The sequence below is a fragment of the Salmo salar genome, chromosome 09, assembly GCF_965601325.2.
Source record: "Salmo salar chromosome 09, fSalSal1, whole genome shotgun sequence".
Taxonomy (NCBI): Eukaryota; Metazoa; Chordata; class Actinopteri; order Salmoniformes; family Salmonidae; genus Salmo; species Salmo salar.
Window position 1 is genome coordinate 76,386,937 of NC_138299.1, and position 22,541 is coordinate 76,409,477.

The 22,541-nt window shown below is 45.0% G+C and overlaps 1 protein-coding gene across 17 annotated transcripts in view; it reads left to right on the forward strand.

Annotated features, from left to right (window-relative positions):
- Positions 1-22,541, forward strand: part of LOC106611719 (uncharacterized) — a 47,908-nt gene that overhangs the window by 11,175 nt on the left and 14,192 nt on the right. The window contains exons 2-11 of one of the 17 annotated variants that reach the window (XM_014212220.3): positions 3,660-3,782; positions 4,377-4,457; positions 4,810-4,973; positions 6,217-6,325; positions 7,151-7,231; positions 8,601-8,708; positions 12,035-12,145; positions 12,659-12,757; positions 17,276-17,398; positions 19,257-19,399. In XM_014212220.3, coding sequence (XP_014067695.2) covers positions 3,660-3,782; positions 4,377-4,457; positions 4,810-4,973; positions 6,217-6,325; positions 7,151-7,231; positions 8,601-8,708; positions 12,035-12,145; positions 12,659-12,757; positions 17,276-17,398; positions 19,257-19,399 — 1,142 coding nt within the window. Of the gene's footprint in view, positions 1-3,659; positions 3,783-4,376; positions 4,458-4,809; positions 4,974-6,216; positions 6,326-7,150; positions 7,232-8,600; positions 8,709-8,804; positions 8,830-12,034; positions 12,758-17,275; positions 17,399-19,256; positions 19,400-22,541 lie in introns of those variants that run through there. The other 16 variants (XM_045723919.1, XM_045723922.1, XM_045723924.1 and 13 more) reach the window with 16 other exon arrangements.

The following is a 22,541-nucleotide window of genomic DNA, read 5'->3' on the forward strand; positions in this document are numbered from 1 at the left end:
GATCACCTCATCCGGCTTCTTCACCAGCGGGATCGTCTGAGACCAGCAACCCAGACAGCTGATAAAACTGAGGAGTATTTCTGTCTATAATAAAGCCCTTTGGTGGAGAAAAGCTCAGTTGGCTGGGCCTGGCTCCCCCACCCATGGCTGCACCCTTGCCCAGTCATGTGAAATCCATAGATTAGGGCCTATTCAATTCATTTAAATTGGCAAATTACCTTATATGCACTAACTCCGTAAAATCGTTGAAATTGTTGCATATTGCGTTTTTATATTTTTGTTAAGTATATCTTGGTTGCTTTCTAAACATAGCAATGTGAATGCAAAGACTATTCGGACCTAAAAAAGTTTAATTGAACTGGCAGTAAAGTTAAGTCCTCGTTCAAAGGCAAGGGCAGTGTGAATTCTTTACCTTTTTTTACCCAGAGCCCTGCCCAACTACATGACATGCTACCTCAGACCTGGCCCCTGATGACAGACCACAGACTTTCATTTGATAAATGTGGTCAATATATTTCCCAAGTGTTCATGTAAAGGAACTACTAACCTAAAGTTGGTCATTATGAAATTGACTGCAATCTTTTTAAAAGCATTGTTCTGGATTTTGGCAATGAAGCCCTTTTTATCTACTTCCCCAGAGTCGGATGAACTGGTGAATACCATTTTTATGTGTCTGCGTGCAGTTTGTAGGATGTTGCTATCTAGCGTTTGCGCAATTACTAACTAGCATGCTAGCTGTTCCCATAGACTTTCAATAATTGTGCTAACGCTAGTTGGCATTGGTTTGCAAATCTACCTCAAACCTCCTTCATACTGGACGCAGAAACGTAAGAAGGTATTCACAAGTTCATCTGACTTAGGGCTCCCGAGTGGCGCAGCGGTCTAAGGCACTGCATCTTAGTGCTAGAGTCGTCACGACAGAACCTGCTTCGATTCCAGGCTGTATCACAACTGGCCTTGATTGGGAGTCCCATAGTGCGGCGCACAATTGGCCCAGCGTCGTCCGGATTTGGCCGGGGTAGGCCGTCATTGAAAATAAGAATTTGTTCTAAACTGCCTTGCCTAGTTAAATAAAACAATAAAAATCCCACACTGAAAAGACTTTGGTGCTTGGAGTGAGTGTGAATTGAGGCTTGGATCGACAGTGAGTGAGATGCATAAGCCCTTGTCTGGTCTCTCAAGCTGTACTCTGCATTGCTGAACAACAGTTGCCATGTGACAGAACTGCCTAAGTATTGGCAGGGCGAGGAGGACACCAGATGAATGGTGTGTTGTAAGAGTCCCTTTTAGGCTGATTTGATGAGGTTTTGAACTTCGTCTAGTGGATGATTCCTTATCTCCCCCGACTTGGATCGGATTATATATTTTCTCCTCTGTTTCATACATTCAAGAGCTGTATATTGGCCTATGTTTTATCTCATTTCACACCCTCTCATTGTGTTTTGTTTATTCCCCTGAGGGCAGGATGGATGTTAGTTGCTAGCTCACGAGACACCGCTATTTAACCACTCACCCCAAATGTGTAATCTAATACTGCGCACCCCTCAGTTTCTACAGAGGCAGTGGGTTAGCTAATTTGTCTATTAGGCTTATCTGAGTCTTAGGAAGGTAATCAGACAGTCATAAGGCCGTTAGAACACTTTTCACTTAACTGGGATTCCCACTCTGTGAAGCGTGATGAGAGGAAAAGTAAACTGATGTCCACTTCCTATGGGATTATCAGCAGACTTTGACCGAGTCATTCATCTGTGACGACCTGAGTGAAACATATTGAAGACTAAGGTATTGATGCAGCTTTGTTTGTCATGTTGGTTTTGTCCTCCTGTTGACTTTTGCTATCAGCTCTGTAAAGGCCAATGGCTAAAGATATACATCAATACCAGTCCGTTTGGGAGTGGAGGACTGTTGAACTTAGAGATCCATTGTCTGTCTTTTGAGGTTTCTCTTCTCCAGTCAGAACCACACTGATATGGGCTAATGTAAAGAGCTGTAGTATGTCTTCTTCTGTAGTCCACTTCATGTTCCTGATTTTGGAGTTTCCACTCACTGATAACCTGCCTTTTGGTTTTATTGTGTATATCCGGCTGAGTTTTCTCCCGCAGATTCTCATCCTCTGTATATGAGCTTTCCTGTACTATTTATTTATTGATTTATTTCACCTTTATTAAACCAGGTAGGCAAGTTGAGAACAAGTTCTCATTTACAATTGCGACCTGGCCAAGATAAAGCAAAGCAGTTCGACAACATACAACAACACAGAGTTACACATGGAGTAAAACAACAATCAATGATGCAGTAGATAAAAAATAAGACTATATACAATGTGAGCAAATGATGTGAGATAAGGGAGGTAAAGGCAAAAAAATGCCATGGTGGCAAAGTAAATAAAGTATAGCAAGAAAAACACTGGAATGGTAGATATGTAGTTTGAAGAAAGTTCAAAGTTAAAATATAAATAATATGGTGCAAAGGAGCAAAATAAATAAATACAGGGGAAGAGGTAGTAGTTTGGGCTAAATTATAGATGGGCTATGTACAGGTGCAGTGATCTGGGAGCTGGTGCTTAAAGCTAGTGAGGGAGATAAGTGTTTCCAGTTTCAGATTTTTGTAGTTCGTTCCAGTCATTGGCAGCAGAGAACTGGAAGGAGAGACGACCAAAGGAGGAGTTGGCTTTAGGGGTGACCAGAGAGATATACCTGCTGGAGCGCGTGCTACAGGTGGGTGCTGCTATGGTGACCAGTGAGCGGAGATAAGGGGGGACTTTACCTAGCAGGGTCTTGTAGATGACCTGGAGCCAATGTGTTTGGCGACGATTATGAAGCGAAGGCCAGCCAACGAGAGCGTACAGGTCGCAGTGGTGGGTAGTATATGGGGCTTTGGTGACAAAACGGATGGCACTGTGATAGACTGCATCCAGTTTGTTGAGTAGGGTATTGGATGCTATTTTGTAAATGACATCGCCGAAGTCGAGGATTGGTAGGATGGTCAGTTTTACGAGGGTATGTTTGGCAGCATGAGTGAAGGATGCTTTGTTGCGAAATGCTCATTACCTCATTCTGCACATTTTGCCATCGGGAAGAGAACATTTGACAATTTTATTTATTTAAAAAAAAATCTAGTTTCCTGTAATTCTACACATTTGTCATGTGGCTGAGAGCGAATTCTGTATTAAAACAAAGTAACTGCAATTCTACACATTTTACCATGGCTTATGCCTTGTTCATATGTTATCTTAGTGACTCAAACATTATAACAAAGTCAATGGTGGGCCCATGCCATGACATTTTTTTACATTTCAGGTTCTTCCTGGGATGTTTGTATAGAAAAGCCCAGCACTTAGTGTCGTGACCAAAGCCCATCTGACCCAGTGTGTCACAGAGCCCTGTGTACAGCTGCCTGGCTGACCATTGATGAGGGCGAGGCTAGTGGCTATAGGCTGACTAGATGGATTGTTCTGTAGTGTTAAATCATCTGGATCTCTCTAGAACATGCATTCCTATGGAGGATAAACAAAGCACAGTGTAAACTGCTTGCTCAGCAGCTCGTTATTCCAAAATCATTTTCATTTCGTTAGATGTCTTTTTTTATTTCTTTTTATTGATCATACTAGACCGCGTGACTCTGTCTCTCTCTCTCTCTGTGTGTGTGTGCGCTTACAGCTTCAGCTGCGCAGGCACAGGCAGAAGAGCGGCGCAGCCTAGCAGGGAGCAGCCCAGGGCCTGCATCCCCAGCAGCAGGTAACACGCCATCCCCAGCAGCAGCAGCGAAGTCTCCCCAGCCAGGTAACAAAACAGCCCCTGCCTGCTGCATCTGTATAAACTCACACAGTCACGCACACACACATGTACGAACATAGAGTACACACACATGTATATATTATGCACAGGTCTACACAAGCATACATACCACCAGAATGACTCCTATGTCACCCTAAGCCTCTGCCGTTCTTCAAGGAGGCCTAGCTAATGTTGTATGTTTTTATCATGCGCTAACATGATCTTAACCTCAGTAGTCATAAATTAGGCCTACCTGCTGTAATTCATTGCAGAGTAGCCTAATCAGTCCCTCCGTGATTCCGCGATCACAATTTTATTTTTGTGCAAAATCAATAATTCCCTGAATTATGCAAGGGCTTGGAAATTAGACCGATCTCCTCGCTATTTCCACGTAACACAGTTACAGTAATATAACTCAAAGTGCATTAATGTCAGGTAGGCACATGATGGACACATCTGCCTGTCAGGTGATTCACTCAGTGACACTGCAGCTCATTATAATCCACCAACGATGCTTCACCCATGTCCACACTTTCTCCACCGCATGTGTGTGAAAGTGAGTGTGTTCCCACTTACCTGTGTGTCTGTGTGTGCATGCAGTCATTGATGGTGCTGCACTAAGGATAGACGAACGTCTTCGAGTGGCGAAAGAGAGACGAGAGGAGGCCGATAGACAGCAAGGTAAGAGCTCAGTCTGAATGGTGGTTCAGAATCCAACAGAACATTCTAGTAACATCCTCTTTAATGGGCCCAGTCTCTGACCCTGACCATTTCAGCCCTAATCAAATCATTGGGTTAGCAACATACACAAGTACATACATTGCAAGTCCTCAGAGGCATTTCCTGTTAAGACAGGAAATGCCTTCTTTAGAGTGTAGAGGGACTTTACTGGGAGATTTAATGAGGTGACCTCTGGGCTGGTCACAAAGTAAACAAACCAATGTGTTTTCCCTTGTGTTTTTTTCACCACACCCTTTCACACTGACCCACACTTGCATCCTCACAACCCCCCCCCCCCCCCACCCATCTTTAGCTACAAAGGAAACTCAGATTCTGGAGCGGGAGCGTAAGGCCAAGCTGCAGGTGGAGCGTCAGATGGAGGAGCGCCAGAAGAAGCTGGACGAGCAGCGCAGGAAGGAGGAGCAGAGACGCTCGGCCGTGGAGGGGAAGAGGAAGCAGAAACAGGAGGAGGAGAAGGTACGGGCCCCTGGGGTCATCCTCAACACCAGCGTGGCACTACAGATACAGCTGGTATTATTGGGATATATTCCAGTCAACTCTGGTGTGTGCTGGGCATGGAACCTTTTGGTCCACCAGCTACTGTGGCAGGTAGATGAGAAAAATGTATTTCCGCTACAATTACTGCTGCATTTATTTTGGTGATAAATGTTCTCGTACTTTACTTAATTCTTATTTATTCGCTAATGCGAGTGAAATGCTTGCACTGTGGGGCCCAGACCACCCGCCAACGCGGCTGACCGACCTGTATTTGGCATGTGTAAATTTTAGGCCCTGAGATGCAGTGGTTTGGGAATGATACAAATGTGTCTGAACCAGGCTATGCAGATGTACAAGTAAGCAAGAAGAATGTATTTAAATTGGTACTGGTGAACTTAACTCATCACGAGGTGGCCATGCTCACTGCTCAGGTCTGTGGTATTTTATGGTGTAGCCTAATTGGCAGAGTTAATGCTATGTCTCGGTTAGAGCATGGGTGAAGAACTTCAATAAAGTCTGCATACTTTGGTACTTGTTATGAATGAAACCATATCCTGTTTTAGCTTCTTTTCATGGGCGTCTGCTGCAGGAAGCTCAGTCCCTCAGAGTTCTTATTCCAGACACTTTGTTATTAGTGGCCTGCTGCTTTTCACCACTACAGCAACGGCCCCAGAACAATTTAGTGTTGGTCGTGACATCTGAAAGATTTCAGAATTTAAAAGATATTATAGTGATATGTGTCTTTGTTTCAAAGCAGAACAGACAATTTGGCTTGATCGCTCTCAAATATGATGTTATCTTACATCTCTCAAAATGATCTCCCTCACCCCCTCTCTCATCACTATGGTCATATTGTAGTGAACTGTTATTGTCAGCTAGTCAGACGGAAAATAGCATTTCACCTTGAGTTACCGACTCATCATTCTGGGACATATGTTCATGTCGTCATTTTTGTCCCATTATCTGTTTGACCTTGTTTATTTTGGTTTGGGAGACCAAGATTATTTCTGAATGACTTTGCATTCCGCCACTGTGCCATCTCTCTCTCCGTAACTCTTAAACTCCCCCTCTCTCTCTTTTTCCTCTCCATTCCCCCCTCTCTCATATCTCTCGCTCGCTATCCCCCCTCTCTCACTATCACCCCTCTCTCGCTCCCCCCGTCTCGCTCTCGCTCCCCCCGTCTCGCCCCTCGTCTCTCTCTGTGTGTGTGTGTATGCTGCAGGAGCACTATGAGGCGGTGATGCGGCGGACCCTGGAGCGCAGCCAGAGAGTGGAGCAGAAGCAGAAGAGGTGGTCCTGGGGAGGGCTTTCAGAGTCAGACAACCGACCTGGTAAGGAACCCTCCATCATACCATTCCCACTCTGCTCTCTATACCATATAGATAGGACTACAAAGTGTATAGGACTCCACGTGTGTGTGTGTGTGTGTGTGTGTGTGTGTGTGTGTGTGTGTGTGTGTGTGTGTGTGTGTGTAAGAAGTTTCTGCTTGTCTGACAGCGGGACGCTGAATGACACAAGTCGGTAAAACTTGCTGATGCATCCTCACATTGACTGGCTCGTTATTGGTTGGCTGTCAGCTGGAGTTATGTTGATTGGCTCTGTGTTCTCTATGTAGGTTGTTACCGATGTTTCTCAATGTTTTCTGTTATTATTTGAAGTCTGACTGCCTTTAGTTAATGAAGCATTAATGTGCAGTGACATACAGTGAGGCAGCTATCACAAACATTTATTTTTTTGTTTTTGTTTCAGGCAAGGCATTTATTGTACAAATAGGGCAGTTTCCCAGGAATAGATTACACCTAGTTCTGGATTTAAAAATATGATAGTCTCCATTTGAAAGTGCTTTTCAGTCCAGGATTGTGCTTAATCTGTGTCAGGGAATCCGGCCCATACTGTATAAAACTAATGTACTTATTATAGGTCCAAAATATGTACGTTATCAGTCAAAAAAAATTGACATTTCTGTGGTCTGATCCATTAGAGCCTCTTATGATGTGAGCCTGTTTCCTAGCAGCTGTGTTGTGGGCTCTGATGGTCAGAGAGCTGAATCTATTGATGTTTGTCAGCCAGCCCTGTTCCTCTTCCACTCTGTCCGTGTGGGGGGGGGTTTATGTGTCTTCTCCCCTCTCCCTGCTGAGACCCTTTCTCGCCCACAGGAGACCCTGACGCAGGCGCCTCCTCTCCAGTAGCTATAGTTATCTCCCCCGCGTCTCCAGAAAAGCCCCCCAGGACACAAGGTGCTGGTTGATACCTGTACTATACATACCTACAGTACAGTAGCATGGACTGGCACTGTTATGTTAACCAACAGCCCTTTTCTTAGTCACTCACTGCCTCACTAATATCTTCCTGTTCTCCCAGGGATGGGTTGATGTTGCTTGTATGCACAGATCTAGGATCAGCTTACCCTCCCCCAATCCTAAAATGAACCTTCAGGAGGGAAAATGCAAGGCTGATCTTAGATCAACATGTAAGGGGAACTTCACTGTCGCTTCTGTCCCACATGCCTTGGGCTCGCTGAATGGAAACGCAGCCTGTGGATGTCCTCTCCTTCTTTCACTCTCTCTCACTCTCTAGCACTTCCAGGTCAGCTGTCACATGGAGGCACTGAGCACTCTGAGGAGCACTACTGTTTCACGCATGTGCCAACTACTGTCCACGTTCTCTTGACTGTTCACCTGTGGTGTCTATTCAGTTGATATTTTCTGGATTTTCAGTTCTTTCCACTAATTGCTGTGCCTGGCTAAGAATTTGAATGGCTTTGGTCTGGCCCTTGATGTTCATGTATAAAGAATGTATGAAGTAAAGATGCCGGTGTAATGCTATTTGCCAAGAAATGTCAGCACTAAAATATGCATCAATATTCAGAATTGCCTTAGATTGATCAATAGTAATGGGGGGGGGGGATCTGTACAGTTACATCGCAATATTATTTAAATCCTATGACTTCTAGTATCGAATTATATATTTTTTGCTAGGTAGCATTAGCTAGTGCGAGTTGGCTGTACCTGCGCCAAAACGCCGTTATTTTTCATCCTATGGCTTGTTCTCCATCTTTTTAAATAGTGAGCAAACATGTTGTGCCTCACTTTTATATCCATGACTGATCTAAAACTCTCTCTTGTCTCTCTGCAGCAGACATATAGGCTGCATTTCAACAGGCAGCCCAAATCTGATATTTTTTCCACTAATTGGTCTTTTGACCGATCACATCAGGTCTTTTTCGGAGCTGTTCTGATTGGTCAGAAGGCCAATTAGTGAAGGGGGAAAAAATCTGAATTGGGCTGTCTGTGTAAACGCAGCCATAGTAAGCAATATGTTTTGGAACATCAAATTACAGTATCGGCACAATATCGTATTGTGAGGTCCCTGGCAATTCCCATCCCTATTGATCAATGTTTGGTTTAAATATTGCCCCACCAGTGCAGTATACTATAGACATGACTAAATTAGTGTTGAATATTAGCTGCAGGCAGGGCATTCGGACCCTGCAAAAACCCTGCCCCCATCTCCCTCTATTTCCTCTCCCCCACGCCCAGTCTCCTAGTGGTCCTCCTGTATAACTCCCTCGTCCCTCCCTGTCTGTCTGTCCCTGCCTCCCCTTAGCTGACAAGCGCTCTACCTCCACCATGAACCTGAAACAGACGGCCGATTCTGGCATCAACAAGCGCCTGTCCTCCTCCTCCGCCACCCTCATCAAATCACCTGACAAAAGTAAGTCCCTACCCACCCTCATGCCCAGCCACTGTCACAGTTGTTGTCAACCTTGTTGACCCTCTTCTTCCTATGTCCAGGAACTGAGTGACAAGCCGATCAGAGGAGCATTAAGAGACTGGTAAACAAATGCTGTGGCTCGCTGTCTCTGATCTCAACCAATGACAAACCCAGCATGAACTTGTGATTCCATTGCATCCATTTAGTGCTCCCTTCCACTTTTTAGCGCACTTTGTGACACAGGGAAGTGTCTCGGAATCATAAGGAGGGGTGCCAAAGGATCAGTAATCTGTTTATGGTCTACCTTCTCCCTCTCCTCTTCAGTAGTCATTGTACTGTACCTTCCTTTCTTATCCTAATGCAGTTCATCCTGATTTGATTCACAAGGAATTGCACTGTTTCTGACCTTTTTGAGAAGAATCATCATTCTGGGTCCAATCTAGGCTTGGGCAGTATAGTGTATATACTGGGATATTTTGAAATACCGGTGGTATGATTTTCAATACTGTCCCTATTTATTATTTTTATGTATTTTATTTATTTTTATTCACAAAAAATCAATTGAGCCAGTCACATGGTATGCTTGTTTACAAAGAGCACGTGGAGCCAACTGACGTTTCCTAACATGACGCCCACTGTTGAGCAGCACAAGAGAGGCTGATCAGGTTGCACTTGAAATTCACTACTATTGTTTTCCAGCTAAATATCTTAAATTCTAGTTCTAACTTTCTAAGTGCCAAATCATTTTCTCCAGCTCAGGGCTCCAGCTATGCGTTTGGTTTGCTAACTTGCTAGGAATAGGTGGCTAGCTTGCAAAATCAAAGTTCTGGGTTACAGCAGAGACAATCAATCCCCCCCTGGATCAATTATGAGTAGCCTTTTGACATAGTTTATAACTTGGGCTGGGTTGTCTGTCCTTGCATTTACTTTATGTTCTCTTGCGCTTGTTAGCATTTAGCTAGCGTCCGCTATGGCAATTCGCTACTACTTTTGTTCTCATCAATATATACAGTACCAGTCAAAAATTTGGACACCTACTCATTCAAGGTTTTTCTTAATTTGTACTATTTTCTACATTGTAGAATAATAGTGACGACATCAAAACTATGAAATAATACATATGGAATCATGTACAGTTGAAGTCGGAAGTTTACATACACCTTAGCCAAATACATTTAAACTCAGTTTTTCACAATTCCTGACATTTAATCCTAGTAAAAAGTCCCTGTCTTAGGTCAAAATGTCACAATAATAGTGTAGAGTGATTTTATTTCAGCTTTTATTTCTTTCATCACATTCCTAGTGGGTCAGAAGTTTACATACACTCAATTAGTATTTTGTAGCATCGCCTTAAAATTGTTTAACTTGGGTCAAACGTTTCAGGTAGCCTTCCACAAGCTTCCCACAATAAGTTGGGTGAATTTTGGCCCATTCCTCCTGACATAGCGGGTGTAACTGAGTCAGGTTTGTAGGCCTCCTTGCTCGCACACGCTTTTTCAGTTCTGCCCACAAATGTTCTATAGGATTGAGGTCAGGGCTTTGTGATGGCTACTCCAATACCTTGACTTTGTTGTCCTTAAGCCATTTTGCCACAACTTTGGAAGTATGCTTGGGGTCATTGTCCATTTGGAAGACCCATTTGCGACCAAGCTTTAACTTCCTGACTGATGTCTTGAGATGTTGCTTCAATATATCCACATCATTTTCCTCCCTCATGATGCCATCTATTTTGTGAAGTGCACCAGTCCCTCCTGCAGCAAAGCACCCCCACAACATGATGCTGCCACCCCTGTGTTTCACTGTTGGGATGGTGTTCTTCGGCTTGCAAGCCTTCCCCTTTTTCCTCCAAACATAACAATGGTCATTATGGCCAAACAGTTCTATTTTTGTTTCATCAGACCAGAGGACATTTCTCCAAAAAGTACGATCTTTGTCCCCATGTGCAGTTGCAAACCGTAGTCTGGCTTTTTTTATGGCGGTTTTGGAGCATTGGCTTTTTCCTTGCTGAGCGGCCTTTCAGGTTATGTCGAAATAGGACTGGTTTTACTGTGGGTGTTAGAGCCTATTTGGACATATTTGTATAAAAGACAGAACATTCAGAGCTCCATGTATATTTGTGTAAATATGAATGTATATGATGAAATATTAGGTACGTACCTTTATGATTTATATTTACCTGATTGAGATGTATTCATTTGTTGTTAGTGTAACTTAGTTTTGTCCCCCCCCTCTTGCCCATTCATTGTACTGCAGTAAGTGTGTTAGGATAAAAGCAGGAAGTTGGGCCTTTGGGGGGAGGAGTCCTTGCTAGACGCGGGAGCGGTATAGTTTTTTGACCATACAGACATACAGACAGGTCATATTGTGTATTTTCCATATCAAGTAATCTATGTTTTAAGTTGATTGGATATTCATTTTCCTGTTAGATATAAGAGGAATAAACATTTTTGTTGCACCATATCCCTGGATCACATTGAATGTTTGGCCTTTTGGAAACCTTGAGTGTGGACTGTATGCGTACCAAACAACCCCGCTTCAGGCTTGGGCAGTGGCTATGGTAAAGAGGAAAGGAAGCCACTACAGTGGGTATAGATACTTTTGTACCTGTTTCCTCCAGCATCTTCACAAGGTCCTTTGCTGTTGTTCTGGGATTGATTTGCACTTTTCGCACCAAAGTACGTTCATCCCTAGGAGACAGAACGCATCTCCTTCCTGAGCGGTATGACAGCTGCGTGGTTCCATGGTGTTTATACTTGCGTACTATTGTTTGTACAGATGAACGTGGTACCTTCAGGCGTTTGGAAATTGCCCCCAAGGATGAACCAGACTTGTGGAGGTCTACAATTTATTTTCTGAGGTCTTGGCTGATTTCTTTAGATTTTCCTATGATGTCAAGCAAAGAGGCACTGAGTTTGAAGGTAGGCCCTGAAATACATCCACAGGTACACCTCCAATTGACTCAAATGATGTCAGTAAGCCTATCAGAAGCTTCTAAAGCCATGACATAATTTTCTGGAATTTTCCAAGCTGTTTAAAGGCACAGTCAACTTAGTGTATGTAAACTTCTGACCCACTGGAATTGTGATACAGTGAATTGTAAGTGAAATAAAACAATTGTTGGAAAAATGACTTGTCATGCACAAAGTAGATGTCCTAACCAACTTGCCCAAACTATAGTTTGTAAACAAGAAGTTTGTGGAGTGGTTGAAAAACGAGTTTTAATGCCTCTAACCTAAGTGTGTGTAAACCTCCGACTTCAGCTGTAAAGAGAAATGGCTGTGTCACAGCTTCACCGTTTCAGTGGGTGTCTCCTCGTTGTCTCTCAGGTGCTCGTGTGAGGAGTTCGTCACTGAACCGGTTGCCTAGAAACAACAAAGTCGACCTAGACACTCAGCCCACTAAGGAAGGCAGAAAAAAGCTTCAGGTGGAACAGACAGGTGCATATTAAGGCCCCCCCCCATACACCACTATCCTCGCCCAACACAGCCATCCTCTTCATGCTCTACACTCCATTTCATAGGTCTGAGCAAACGTTGCCTGGTGTGGCTCTGAAGCTTTTGACAACGCTCTTTTTCCACACAGGAAACGAGTGCCTTAGAGAATAACATAATTGTTCTAGAGAGTATTACGTAGACATTGTTTGCTTGTTAGAGAAACAAATGTTTTCTTTAAGCCTGAATAGTTGGCAGATGCAGGCTAACATCATACAGTACCGTGGTGCTAGACATGTAGCCCTCTATAGAGAGAGAGCAAGTAATCGGATTATGATCATAGTGTCATTTAGCTACACAGTCCACTAAGGTAGAATTCAAGGCATATTGATTTGTACTGTAATGATATAACAAAATTACTCTTAATGAAATCCATGTGGTTCATTAGGGCCTTTCGGGGGAACTTGCTCCTGGCCCCTCTGTCCTTGATAGGCTGTAACCCCACTCTCCTGTCTGTAGGCCCCTCCCTGAAGAAGAGAAGCTCCTCCCTGACACGAGCTGGGGGGGGCAGAACACTGACCCCCTCCAAGCTCGATAAGGGGACGTCAGACGACCAAGGTGGCTAGCATGAACCAAGTTTATATTTTATTTTCTTGTCCTTGTCTGCATTACTCAGGCCTCCTCCTTTTATAATAACATGAACGCATCTCCTCCAACGTTTGTCTGCTCACTCACTTCGCTCATATTCAGCTCCTAGTACTAATTTGTATGCGCAAGCTAGGGAGGTTTAGGCAGTTCAGGCTACTGTTGGTGCAGTGATTGTAAAGTGCAGCAAGCTAGTGATTTAAGACTTCCAAACCGACCTTTGTCCCTCTCCTCCACTCTTTCCCCGTCTCTCTATAGGTGTGCTCTTTTCCAGCCAACACTACACCCTCGACTGCCCCGAACTCCTGTGCCTTTGTCTGTCCCTGGTCTCTACCAGGGGTTCTCTCTGGTGCCTCATGTCACTAACTCACCCTGCTCTTTCTCTAACAGATCTCTCCTGTATTGTTGCTCGCCTGCTGTGATTAACTCCCAGCTAATCTTGTCTTAACCTCTCTCTCTCGCTCTCTATCAGCGGCTAAGCACCAGGAATGGCTCCTAACTAACACAATGTTTTGTTTGTGTGTCACGTTGTGTTTGTTGTTTTGCCTGCAGATGACGTTTGTAAGCATTGGGTTTGCCACATGGGGTCTCGTGCACTGCGCTGTGTCTCAGTGCCATCCCACTGTAGCTCCTAGGGTTTAGAGAGCACTGACATGGCCACTGTCTCTCCTTGTTGAAATACTGTGCTACTGCTACTAATTATGTTGTATGTCTGTGTTAACCATATCCCACTGCATCCAACATACTGTATGTCTGTGTTAACCATATCCCACTGTATCCAACATACTGTATGTCTGTATTAACCATATCCCACTGTATCCAACATACTGTGTCTGTGTTAACCATATCCCACTGTATCCAACATACTGTATGTCTGTGTTAACCATATCCCACTGCATCCAACAATACTGTATGTCTTGTAGTAGTTGTTCAGTGACTGTATTTACAGTATTCTCATTTACAGGACAAATAGTTTCTCAGTGATATGAGACGCCATGAACTGTTTAAACATCCTTTAGTCTTTTTAGTTTATCAACTCAGTCTTTGAATCTCACGTACTGAGCGGAATCCCACAACGAGCCATCCATGTCTGTCCTTAACCTGTATCCCTTCACTAACCAGATAGGGAAAACTCTCCCATCCCCAACCGTTCCCTGGCCGACCCTGACCTCCAATCAGTCTGGAGCTTCACAACTGGATCTGAAGCAGTATAAGGGTCTTGCTCCATGCTTTAAGAGGCTGGTCCACTCTACATCTAACATGAGTGTCTGCAACAGATGTCCCCTCTCTGTCAGGGAGCCTGAAGGAGGCCTCGACGCAAATCCCTTTAGAGCAACGGCCGATTACCTTAACATTTCTGTTTATCGACCTTTGTTACTGGGATACTGGGCTTCCATAGGAACCAAGGGGGAACTGTAATCCTTCATTTCGTGAGATCAGGAGCTTTTGGTTTCTACTGTCAGACTCCAGGTCTCCTGCTAATATGTACCCCACTGTCTATTCACATACAGTGCATTCTGAAACTATTCAGACCCCTTGACTTTTTCCACATTTTGTTAAGTTGCAGCCTTATTCAAAAATGGATGTTCCATCATCAATCTACACACAATACCCCCTAATGACAAAACAGATTTTAGCAAATGTATTAAAAATGTAACTGAAATATCACATTTACATAAGTATTCAGACCCTTTACTCAGTACTTTGTTGAAGCACCTTTGGCAGTGATTACAGCCTCAAGTCATCTTGGGTATGGCACTACAAGCTTGGCAAACCTGTATTTGGAGTTTCTCCCATTATTCTCTGCAGATCCTCTCCAGCTCTGTCAGGTTGGATGTGGAGTGTCTCTGCACAGCTATTTTCAGGTCTCCCCAGAGATGTTCAAGTCCGGGCTCTGGCTGGGCCACTTAAGGACATTCAGAGACTTGTCCCGAATCCATTCCTGCATTGTCTTGGCTGTGGGCTTAGGTTAGTTGGCCTGTTGGAAGGTGAACCTTCGCCCCAGTCTGAGGTCCTGAGCACTCTGGAGCAGGTTTTCATTAAGGAACTCTCAACTTTGCTCAGTTCATCTTTCCCTCGATGACTAGTCTCAGTCCCTGCCGCTGAAAAGCATCCCCACAGCATGATGCTGCCACCACCATGCTTCACCGTAGGGATGGTGCCAGGTTTCCTCCAGACATGACACTTGGCATTCAGGCCATTCAGGCTTTGGATGACTACTGGCTGTAAGGAACGAGTGATGCGCGTTTGGAGCAATAATGACTGTATCCAAGACTCAGCCAATCGTTCACATAACAGAATGCAGCACGTGACTGAAGAGAGAAGTGACAACCAATGTGCTAGTTACAGCATCAGCGCGTTGTGAAGGAGCGAAGAGGGGAATGGTAGTTCACCAGCTACAGCAGCGCGTTGTGAAGGAGCGGAGAGGGGAATGGTAGTTTACCAGCCACAGCAGCGCGTTGTGAAGGAGCGGAGAGGGGAATGGTAGTTTACCAGCTACAGCAGCGCGTTGTGAAGGAGAGGGGAATGGTAGTTTACCAGCTACAGCAGCATTGTGAAGGAGCGGAGAGGGGAATGCCAGTTTACCAGCTACAGCAGCGCGTCCGCTGAACGATAACGGAGAGGTAGGTGAGAAGCCTGACCACGGAGACCGGGGTGAGAAGGTGATGAAGCTTACTTCATGAGCTGTAACTGAAAAACAACTGGCATTTGGAAAGTTTGAGGTGAGCGAGAAAGTGTGGTGGAAGTATTGTTAGCATTAAGTATCTTGCTACAGTAGCTGGATTGAATTCTCCGTTAGCTAGCCAGAGAAATGTTGAGCAACATTAGCCAACTTAACTGATCAAATAATTGAGTTTATGGCGTGAAAATTAGCTGGCTAATAAGGTCAGACAGCTAACGTTACAACATCAGATGAGCTAACGTTAGTAACCTAACCATATAACAACTGTTATACGACTCCTTGCCGTTCCTCGAGTTATAACGCGTTAGTTGCTTACTGGACCCTGGCAATCTGTAAAATGTTAATAAATTAACGAACTGTCTGTGAACTAATCTTTTCCCTCTACAGTATGTGGAGAGTTAAATGAAATGGGGTGTTGCTTGTTAAACAAGTGGATTCAGGGATCAAGTGTAACTGGAGTTGGGACAGGCTTAAACTGGAAGCCACTATACAGTTGAAAGGAACACCACACAATTTCCCACTTTTTCAATACAGTGGATAAAAAAGGGTATGCCAGGTGTACTCTGCCTGAAGGATATCAATTATTCCAACGAAGGGTATCATCCTCACATTGTAGAATAGATGTCCACAGGCAGAAAGTGTACGATGTAATAATGTGCAATGTAGCCCAAATATATTGTTCTTGTGTGTGGTAACACGCGTTCTATTATAAAGGCTGTCATGGCTAACTGCAATATTAATGTTGTTTTTTGCAGTCAAGTCTAGGCAAAAATAACATCTTTCTTTAAAAAAAATGTTTAGCTGTAAGTTAGGTTCACATTAACCACTTTTTTTATTTTACACAGAGACTGATCATGTAGATTATATTCTTTGTTTAATTAGTTAAAACCTGCATTTCTCCCTAGCAGGGATTTTTTTTGCATGTTTCGGTGCAAAAAAAAGTGTCACCTTTTTGGGCCCTCACCAGTTTCCATCCCTGAGGAAGTCTTCTTGGTGGTTCCAAACTTCTTCCATTTAAGAATTATGGAGGCCACTGTGTTCTTGGGGACCTTCAATGGTGTTGACATTTTTTGGTACCCTTCCCCAGATCTGTGCCTCGATTCAATCCTGTCTCGGAGCTCTACAGACAATTCCTTCAATCTCATGGCTTGGTTTTTGCTCTGACATGAACTGTCAACTGTGGTACCTTAGACAGGTGTGTGCCTTTCCAAATCATGTTCAATCAATTGAATTTACCACAAGTGGACTCCAATCAAGTTGTAGAAACGTCGCAAGGATGATCAATGGAAACAGGATGCACCTGAGCTCATTTTTGAGTCTCATAGCAAAGGGTCTGAATACTTACATTAAGTTATTTTTTATTTATTTTTTTTCTAAATTTGCACAAAAAAATCCACCTGTTTTTGCTTCGTCATTATGGGTTATTGTGTGTAGATTCATTCGGAAATTGTTTTATTTAATCCATTTAGAATAAGGCTGTAACATAACAAAATGTGGAAAAAGTCAAGGGGTCTGAATACTTTAGGCCCTGCCCACTATGCATTTGTAGAGTGGGTGAAAGGACTAGGTTTCCTCAAGGACTCCCTTTAAGACTATTGAGACACAGCCTTGGTTTCTTATGTGGATTCTCTCCTGTTACTGGTTGAAATCATATGGTGACCCCCCCCCCCCCCCCCCCAAATCCTGCCCCCCTTCTGCCCCTTTCTTTGTGTTGACCCCCCCCCCCCCCCCCCCCCTCGCCTCCTTCTTTTCTTCTTGTTTTGGCTTCTCCATTTTTTGGGGGGGTTCGGCTTGTTCCGGACGTGTAGCTCGCAAGCCCCTGGCGAGCCCCGTGGACGGAGGGTTCCTCAGTCGCCTTCTCACCCCCACCCAGGCCTCAATAGCTAGGAGCAAGAGCGCCGCAGCCCTGTCCGAAGGAGGCGAAGTCCCAGGTAACCCCCACAGAGGAGACCCCCTGTAGAGAGTGAGGACCCAGCAACGCACAGGGACCCACCCCACTGCTGTCCTCCATTACATCACTAGATACAGTATCATATAATTCCACCTCAATCCACACCCCTGCCCCCATTACATCACCAGTTAATAGCTATAAAACACTCACCCCAGGTCCCTACTATGTTCCTAGCTGTATAGACCTATATCTCTCTAGCCCAGAGCCCTGCTACTGGCTAGGCAAATCCTTTGAAGAAAACTGTCCCTTTTCTGATTTATTGTTTGGTGGTGGTGGCTAAAGGCTATAGTCCGGCGGTGGCTAAAGGCTATATCACTGTTGATGGGGCCTGCTTGCTCAGTGGTACATGTCTTGAACAGAATGGTTGTGCATACATATGTAGATGGGCGCCACACATACAGGTGCAGGACCTGCTCACATGCTCAGACACAATTGGCTGGGGTGTGTGTAGAGTCTTGTCTGGGAGCTGGTTCAGTGTCTGAGGAGCCTTGGGAATCAGAGTTCATGCTGGGTGGCTTTGCACTAAGCTAATTTCTTGTGGACCCAGTGCAGCGCGCAACTGGTTGCCTGAGAGATTGTGTGTTGTTTGTGCTGGTAACTGGTCAATGAACCCAGGGAGATGGAGACTTGCTAGACGCTAATAAGAACCTGAGTCTCAAACCACAGACCAGCAGTTTACACTGGCTCTCTGTATGAAAGACCTACTCATTAGCACCCTTATAGAGCTACTGCAACACGCAGGGTTGTAGCTGACGTACATCATTCTCTGTGAAGGATTTGTCCTATTCAACTTTTGGGTTTGGATTGGATTCTAGCTGGATATAATATTGTGTGGCATTGGCATACTAGACTAAGCCCCCAAAACTCTGTCTTTTAAAACACAGAAAATGCTAGAAAGCCTGAAATGACCTGATGAAACAAAAAATATGAATGAATAGGGATGGGAATTGCCAGGGACCTCACGATACCATATTGTCACAGTACTTAGGTGCCGATACGAAATACAGTATATTGTGACTCTCACGATTGTATATGTATTGTGATTCGATATTCCAAACATTTTGCTCACCATATGTCTGCTGCAGAGGGACAAGCGAACCATGGGAAAACGAGTTTTGATCAGTCATGGAAATAAAAGTGACGAAAACAAATTGGCTCCAAAAAATATACATACTGGAGTTTTGGTGCAGGTCCAGCCACTAGAGCAAAAATATTGTGATATTGTCAAAAATAATATTGCTATATATCTCTCGCTCTCTCTAAATGTATATCCCGACATGTAACTACCAATTTTTTTTCCCCCACCCATCACCATAAATGAATACTAGAAATGAATGCACTCCTCCAGCATGCTTGAGTGTTGCTATTGGGTTGTGATGGTTTAGGGTGTTTCTAGACTAATGTGTGTGTGTGAGCGCTGCCAGCGTTTTCTGCTTTGATGTGATGATTTTTTGATGGTGGGTTGTATGTGCGCTGTGGCGGTGTGCTCATTGCCGTGTTGTGTCGATGTGTTTTGCTATGAGCAGCACCGGAGCTTTGGCACCAATCAGGGGATGCCAGTCTGTCTGTCCTTGCCTCTCTCTGGCTCCACCCTCCAACCCTGCCACTTCCAGTTTAGCCCCAATGCTTCAACAACCAGCCGTGTGCTATAATCTAACAATAGGTTGTTTTGTGCTCTTATCCCCCAAACCATCGTCTTCCTCTCTTTCTACTCTCTCTCTCTCCATCGCTCTCTTTTTTTCCCCCATGCCTCTGCTTTGCTCACCCAACTCGGCTGCTTCTACCCGTGCTCCCATTGGCTGGTTTCCCTGCGCTGCGATGACTGTGTCCTTTACCAGAGTGTCACCTGTGTCCTCGTTCAGCCTCGCCCAGCCCCCTGCACCTGATGCAGCGAGGACCCGTGCGCAGCCGCAGCATCGACCGGCAGAAGAGCACCACCCTGCCCACCTCGGCCTCGGCAGACCAACTGAACCCCTCACTGGTGAGACGTCATGAATCTAGAAGACATAGAATTAGCATTCATAGAAGGGACAAATGGAAGACACAGAATTAGCATTAATAGAATGGACAAATGGAAGACACATAATTTGGAGTGGGGCATACGTAGAGCACTTAGAACTATTGTGTTCATGTGCATGATGACAAACTGTAATTAGGTCCTGTCTCGACTGTTTCATTTTTAGAGACTTAGCAGTCAGCTATGCGTGCGTCGTTTCTGTGTTCTTAGCAAGTACAGTCCCCTCCCAGGTCATCAAAAATTAATGAAGGAGACAGTGGAAATGTAGATCATGTAAAGGTGTGTGGGTTGTCTTTCCCAGAAGCCCTTTGGACACCAGGATTAAGTTACAGGAACAAGGTGATAACACACTCGCCAAACCTGCAATGATGTCGGACAAAATAACTCCAGTATACAAATGTCACTCAGTTATATGCGTACATCCTCTATAATTTGCCAGTCAAAGCAGCCCTGTAGGTTATCCATCCATGATACTGAGCTGTGTTCGCTTAGAATCCCACTGCTCTCCCACGACTCGGACCAAGTCGGAATTAAATTGAATACCTTCATTGTCCATTGGGGAGAAGACCATTGTTCACTAGAGAAATGCTTCTTTCACTCTTGCTGCATTAGAGATGTTTACCAAACAATTGAGTAAGACGAGGATGCCACTACTGCATTCAAGTGTTTTAGCCCCCAAGTAGATTAATTGGGCATCAGCAGCGTCATGTTAGCCTCGAGACATGTTCCATGCAGCCTGAGGCAAGCTTTGATTCGTTCAGTGTCCTCCACTGCCTGGCTCTCTCGCCATCCCTGTCCTTTCTCCATGGTCCTTCATGGATATGAAGGAGTGCCTTTGTCACAGACAGATGGACAAAGGAGCCCACAACAGGCTGAGTACAGTTGGAGTGGCTGGCTGTTGCTGGTTCAGGCCATGCAGAGCAGGACAGACAGACGGAGCAGGCAACACCCTGGGCCTATCAAATTGTATATGTCACATGAGCCGAATACAACAGGTATAGATAGACCTTACAGTGAAATGCTTACTTACAAGCCCTTAACCAACAATGCAGTTTTAAGAAAAGTGTTAAGTAAAAAATATATAAATAACAAATAATTAAAGAGCAGCAGTAAAATAACAGTAGCAAGGCTATATACAGGGGGTACCGGTACAGAGTTGATGTGCGGGGGCACCGGTTAGTTGAGGTAATATGTACATGTGCAGTAGGTAGAGTTATTAAAGTGACTAGGCATATATAGTAAGAGTAGCAGTGGTGTAAAAGAGGGTAGCCCTTTGAGCTGTTCAGGAGTCTTAAGGCTTGGGGGTAGAAGCTGTTAAGAAGCCTTTTGGACCAAGACGTGGCACTCCGGTACCGCTTGCTGTGCGGTAGCAGAGCGAACAGTCTATGACTGGGGTGGCTGGAGTCTTTGACAATTTTTAGGGCCTTCCTCTGACACCGCCTGGTATAGAGGTCCTGGATGGCAGGAATCTTGGCCCCAGTGATGTACTGAGCCGTATGCACTACCCTCTGTAGTGGCTTGCGGTCGGAGGCTGAGCAGTTGCCATATCAGGCAGTGATGCAACCAGTCAGAATGCTCTCGATGGTGCAGCTGTATAACTTTTTGAGGATCTGAGGACCCATGCCAAATCTTTTCAGTCTCCTGAGGGGGAATAGGCTTTTTGTGCCCTCTTCACAACTGTCTTGGTGTGCTTAGACCATGTTAGTTTGTTGGTGATGTGGACACCAAGGAACTTGAAGCTCTCAACTTGCTCCACTACAGCCCCATCGATGAGAATGGGGGTGTGCTCGGTCCTCCTTTTCCTGTAGTCCACAATCATCTCCTTTGTCTTGATCACGTTGAGGGAGAGGTTGTTATCCTGGCACCACACGGCCAGGTCTCTGACCTCCTCCCTATAGGCTGTCTCATCGTTGTCGGTGATCAGGCCTACCACTGTTGTCGTCGGAAAACTTAATGATTGTGTTGGAGTCGTGCCTGGCCTTGCGGTTATGAGTGAACAGGGAGTACTGGAGGGGACTGAGCACGTCCCCCTGAGGGGCCCAAATGTTGAGGATCAGCGTCGCAGATGTTGTTACCTACCCTTACCACCTGGGGGCGGCCCGTCAGGAAGTCCAGGATCCAGTTACAGAGGGAGGTGTTTAGTCCTAGTGTCCTTAGCTTAGTGATGCGCTTTGAGGGCACTATGGTGTTGAACGCTGAGCTGTAGTCAATGAATAGCATTCTCACGTAGGTGTTCCTTTTGTCCAGGTGGGAAAGGGCAGTGTGGAGTGCAATAGAGATTGCATCATCTGTGGATCTGTTGGGGAGGTATGCAAATTGAAGTGGGTCTAGGGTTTCTAGGATAATGGTGTTGATGTGAGCCATGACCAGCCTTTCAAAGCACTTCATGGCTACAGACGTGAGGGCTACGGGTCGATAGTCATTTAGGCAGGTTACCTTAGTGTTCTTGGGCCCAGGGACTATGGTGGTCTGCTTGAAACATGTTGGTATTAGACTGTCAGGGACAGGTTGAAAATGTCAGTGAAGACACTTGCCAGTTGGTCAGCACATGCTTGGAATACACATCCTGGTAATCCATCTGGCCCTGTGGCCTTGTGAATGTTGACCTGTTTAAAGGTCTTGCTCACATCGGCAGCGGAGAGCGTGATCACACAGGTCGTCCGGAATAGCTGATGCTCTCATGTATGTTTCAGTGTTGCTTGCATTGAATCGAGCATAGAAGAAGTTTAGCTCATCTGGTAGGCTCGTGTCACTGGGTAGCTCGCGGCTGTGCTTCTCTTTGTAGTCTGTAATACTTTGCAAGCCCTGCCACATCTGACGAGCGTTGGAGCCGGTGTAGTACGATTCAATGTTAGTCCTGTATTGACGCTTTGCCTGTTTGATGGTTCGTCAGAGGGCATAACAGGATTAGCGTCCGGGTTAGAATCCCGCTCCTTGCAAGCGGCAGCTCTGCCCTTTAGCTCAGTGCGGATGTTGCCTGTAATCCATGGCTTCTGGTTGGGGTATGTATGTACAGTCACTGTAGGGGTGACGTCATCTTTGCACTTATTGATGAAGCCAGTGACTGTACTCCTCACTGCCATCGGAATAATCCCAGAACATATTC